The sequence below is a fragment of the Sapajus apella genome, unplaced genomic scaffold (genome assembly GCF_009761245.1).
Source record: "Sapajus apella isolate SASKATOON/1434 unplaced genomic scaffold, GSC_monkey_1.0 scaffold4615, whole genome shotgun sequence".
Classification (NCBI taxonomy): domain Eukaryota; kingdom Metazoa; phylum Chordata; class Mammalia; order Primates; family Cebidae; genus Sapajus; species Sapajus apella.
The window spans coordinates 1-4,703 of NW_022441541.1; the positions used below are offsets into that span (position 1 = coordinate 1).

General features: G+C 39.0%; 1 protein-coding gene across 2 annotated transcripts; it reads left to right on the forward strand.

Annotated features, from left to right (window-relative positions):
• The first annotated feature begins 1,059 nt into the window (after nt 1-1,059).
• On the forward strand, nt 1,060-3,076 carry LOC116547774 (transport and Golgi organization protein 1 homolog). Of its 2 annotated transcripts, XR_004267171.1 has the most exons (3): nt 1,060-1,194; nt 1,317-1,388; nt 2,897-3,022. XR_004267171.1 is itself a non-coding variant. In XM_032273603.1 (2 exons), exons 1-2 carry the CDS (start codon nt 1,090-1,092, stop codon nt 3,059-3,061), a joined length of 270 nt encoding a protein of 89 aa, XP_032129494.1. In that variant the 5' UTR covers nt 1,060-1,089; the 3' UTR covers nt 3,062-3,076. The 2 variants fall into 2 exon arrangements, 1 of the variants encoding a protein (XP_032129494.1); XM_032273603.1 differs by lacking the exon at nt 1,317-1,388 and having other exon boundaries at nt 2,897-3,076.
• Nucleotides 3,077-4,703: the final 1,627 nt, after the last annotated feature.

Sequence of the window (4,703 nt, forward strand, 5' to 3'; positions counted from 1 at the left end):
TATATATATATAGAATACGTGTTAATCAACTGTTTATGTTATTGGTAAGGCTTCTGGTCAATAATAGGCTATTGACTAGTAGGTAGGCTTTTGGGAGTCAAAAGTTACTCGTGGGTTTTCACTGCACAGGGGATCAGCACACCAAATCCTTGCATTGTTCAAGAATCAACTGTTTTTGCCTTAGTAACTTTATAGTTTAAGAGGCATACATGTTTCCACTTCTTATTACTATAGTATGAAATGCTGTAGGGTCAACTTGAGTCCTAAATATGTCTATAATAGTAAGATATGGAAGTAGTACTACATATACACTGAACAAAAAACACAATGTAGAATACTGTATATTGAAGCTGTAGCTTGAAGTGTAGAGCAGAGCCACTAATGAGCAGAGTTTATTGTTCTTTCAGTGCAAGCAATTTCTTTCTTTCTTTTTTTTTTTTTTTTTTTTGAGATGGAGTTCACTCTTGTTACCCAGGCTGGAGTGCAATGGCACTATCTCAGCTCACTGCAAACTCTGCCTCCTGGGTTCAGGCAATTCTCCTGCCTCAGCCTCCTGAGTAGCTGGGATTACCAGCACATGCCACCATGCCCAGCTATTTTTTTGTATTTTCAGTAGATACGGGGTTTCACCATGTTGAACAGGATGGCCTCGATATCTTGATCTCGTGATCCACCCGCCTCGGCCTCCCAAAGTGCTGGGATTACAGGCTTGAGCCACTGCGCCTGGCATTTCTTGTTTTAATTCTTTATGTCCGTGAATAAATTATAAATGATTTGCCTTCATGACCATCGGGAGACCCGTTTTTCATGTTGCTTTCCAGATAGACTTGAACCCTATACGTTCTACGATTTGTTATTTCTTCTGAAAATTACTTACAAGGGCTCTGTTATTTCTTTCACAAGGATATGTGGACGGGCCTCTGTCTCATCCTCAATGGGCAGCTGAGACATCCGGGAAACACTCACCTTCTGGTAAGGGAGCCAGAGCGTCTAAAGAGTCTAAAACCTTGTAGCAAGTGGGGAGAGGGTTGTTTTTTTTTTTTTTTTTTTATAATCCTCCTCATAGAGTACACAAGTCAGAATAAGCCTATGTCAGTTATCTGGTCTTTAACAGATCCAGGATCTGGTACAGCTGCCATGATGAACAACAGCTCAAGAGGCTCTTCCCCTACCAGGATGATGGATGAAGACAAGGTAAATGTACCCATTTTGAATAGTTATTTCAAGAATATTTAGCTTTTCCTACAACTCTCTCTTTGCTTCATCTCCTATTTGTGTGTTCTGTCTGTACTGTCTCATTTATTTTTCTGAAAAAGTAAACTGTTCTCCAAGAGCCTGAAGTCCCCTCAGTTCCCAGCATTACATCTTCAGCTGAGCATCCAGTAGGAGTAAGTACAGAGAAGTGTGGACCGAACTGGGCTATGAATTGCCTGGCGATATTGATCTTACTTTTGTCCTTGACTTGGGAGTGCTGCTGAAATCTGACTGATTTGTTGGCCTTTTCTCCTCTCTCCTGTTTGCTTAGACATTTAACCTGTGTAGAGCATTTGCTGTAACTGTAATTAACATAAACAACAGCGAAAAAAGTCCCCACTCTTCTGTATTTCAGTGTTTAATGCTCTTATGCAAAGTAAATTCATTGTAAATTGTATAATTCATTCTTATGTCTTGATTTGGAAATGCACTATTTAAGAATATCTCTACCTGTATACTAGGCAAAACCTATTTTGTAGGATCTGAAATTACAGATTGATAACAGAAGAATGTTTGTTTGAAGTGAAGTACTGAATAGTGGAAGTTTGTAATTACCCATTGAGCCAGGTCTCAGCAGGTCCTTAAAAAGTGTTCACATAGGTGTATTCTCTTGTAACTTGTTTAACTGTTAAGGCTGGTAAGTCCTCTGATCATACCTCACCATGCTTCTCTGTATTGAAATCAAACACTGATTTCAATACAGAGAAATCAAATGCAATACAATTGAAATCAAATACTGATTTCAATTTCAAGTGGTTTGAGAGTTTCCAAACCACTTTCCCATAGAAAATGATTAGGCAGTGTCTCATAGTAGACAGTATTACTAGTGAATGAAGGTAAATAGAGTGTGCCTGTGTAATGGTGTATATAACATTGCCTCTCTTGGAACATACTTTGGAGTTCCAGCACATGACTCGAGAAATACACAACTCTTGATGAATCTTTTTATCCAAGGGCAACTTGGATAAGACCCAAGACCCCTTTGAAGTAGAAGACTTCAAAGAGAGTAGAGACTACTCTGTTAGAGAGGAGAAGCAGAGGTGGAAAGAACATGGCCCTGGAGTCAAACCTGGAATTGAATTCCAGCCCAGCTTCTTACAAGCTGTGTGACTGTCCGCAAATTATCTAATACTCTCTTTGCCTGTGTTCCTGCATATTTAGAACAAGATGGTCCTATTAGAGATTTAGAGACAGGAGAATTTGAGTTAACACAGGAAAGGCCTGTTGAAGGTACTCTGAATAATTGCTATTACATGGTAGAGAATGGGTTTTTCATTCCCTTTCATTCTCTGCATTCTAAACATGGAAATTATTCTGATGGGAGGGATGTGCACAGGGAGTGACTGCCTTACAAATAGTATTAGTCAGGAATGACTTCCCTTTATGACCTCTGCTTTCCCTTCCATGTGCAGATACAAGCAATAACAACGATTATGGCAAAAATGTTCGCTCCTGTGACATACTTTTAACATTTCTAAGCTGTCAATAGTAACAAATGAGAGTGGTAGTGCTTGAGCTAATTCTTCTGCTCTTTGGACAAGTGCCTGACATCTGCTTCATTGGGTTTTAGTCTTTACTGGTGTTGGTACTTTTGTCTGTCATACCAGAGTATTTGAAAACTTCAATTGCTTCTACTCTGCAGGTTAATATGACTCCAAAAGGGCCCCCTCCTTTCCCTGGAGTCCCTCTTATGAGCACCCCCATGGGAGGCGCTGTACCACCACCCATTCAATATGGACCACCACCTCAGTTCTGTGGACCTTTCGGGCCTCGGCCAATTCCTCCACCCTTTGGTAAGAGGATGTGAACAGTAGCGATTAACTTGTAAAGCATAGTCATCTTCTCTCTCTATCCCTTGCTGAAACAACTGCAAATGCGGGGCTTTGCAATGCAGTGATGAAGTTAACTGAGCACACTGTAACTTCTCCCCAAGTTTCTTGAGACAAAAAGGGTGCTGCATAATGCCCTGTGATTAGATGGGCAATAATTGTCTCTAACAAAACAAGGAAAGGGGCTATTTATAGAAAGCCAGAAATCTTCAGCACATGTTTTTTGAACATCTCTGGCTGTGTACTAGGTCATCTTTAGGTACTCTGAGCCAGAATGGCTCTTTTGGCCCATCCCCTGTGAGTGGTGGGGAATGCTCCCCTCCACTGACAGTGGAGCCACCTGTGAGACCGCCCTCTGCTACTCTCAGTCGAAGAGATATGCCGAGAAGTGAATTTGGTGAGCATTCACATGTTTCCTTGCAACACAGTTTCAGGTGGCTTTTTCCCTTGTATTTGAGGATTCTAATGCAAACAACACTTAAGAATTTGGGTCTGTCCAGTATAGAAAGGAAAATGTCTTAATTTGTCTTGGTGGATAAGTATTCAACTGCAAGGTTTGTTTTAGAACAGAAAGTATTTATTATTTCCCTTGACGTCCTTGTATTGTTTCTTTTCAATTTTTTTATTATGAATTGTAAGCCTTTATCTTTAAATGAAAGTCCTGTGGGATTCCTCTTGCAAATAGAGCTGACCCTTGAACAACACAGGTTTGATTTGTGCAGGTCCGTTCATATGCAGAGTTTTTACAAAAAAATACCTTGGGAAATGTTTTGTAACTTTGCAATAATTAGAAAGAACTTGCAGATGAACCACGCAGCCTAGAAATACTTTTAAAAATTTAGGTATGTCATGAATGCATAAAATACATGTAGATACTAGTCTATTTTATCACATACTATTGGAAAATATACAAATACCTATTTTAAAACGTTTATCAAATGTTGCACACACAAATACAGGTATACATGACAACATTCACAATTGGGAGAAAGTAAACACATGTAAAGGCACAGTATTAAATCATACATGCATAAAGTTGGCTGTAGTACACACTCTACTACTACAGTAATTTCATAGCCTCCTCCTGTTGCTATGGCAGTGAGATCAAGCGTGGCGAGTATTCGCTTTAAACACCATGTGATGTCACCTTTATGTAAACATAATCTCTCACAGTTCTTGTGTACTTTTTATGTTTAGTGCAATAACATAAACCTTGAATAACACCATGTGACCCATATAAAATGACACTAGTGATGCTGAACGTATTCTCAAGAAGCAAAGTCATGATATGACTAGAAAATTTGAATTGCTTTGATATATACCATAGATTGGAGTGTGCAGCAGCAGTTATCTGTCATTTCTGTCAGAAGATTCACCTTGTAAACAGATCCTGTACACTTACAGTATAGACAAATACAGTCCACTATTGTACATACATTTCCTCTTAAAATTTCAGTAATATTTCCTTTTGCTTACTCTATTAAGGTAAGAGTACATTAAACTATATATATATAGAATACGTGTTAATCAACTGTTTATGTTATTGGTAAGGCTTCTGGTCAATAATAGGCTATTGACTAGTAGGTAGGCTTTTGGGAGTCAAAAGTTACTCGTGGGTTT

Coding starts and splice junctions, on each gene's coding strand:
- LOC116547774 (XM_032273603.1), top strand. CDS start 1,090: ATGTCAGTTATCTGGTCTTTAACAGATCCAGGATCTGGTACAGCTGCC. Junction 1,195..2,896: donor GGATGATGGATGAAGACAAG/GTAAATGTACCC, acceptor TCTACTCTGCAG/GTTAATATGACTCCAAAAGG.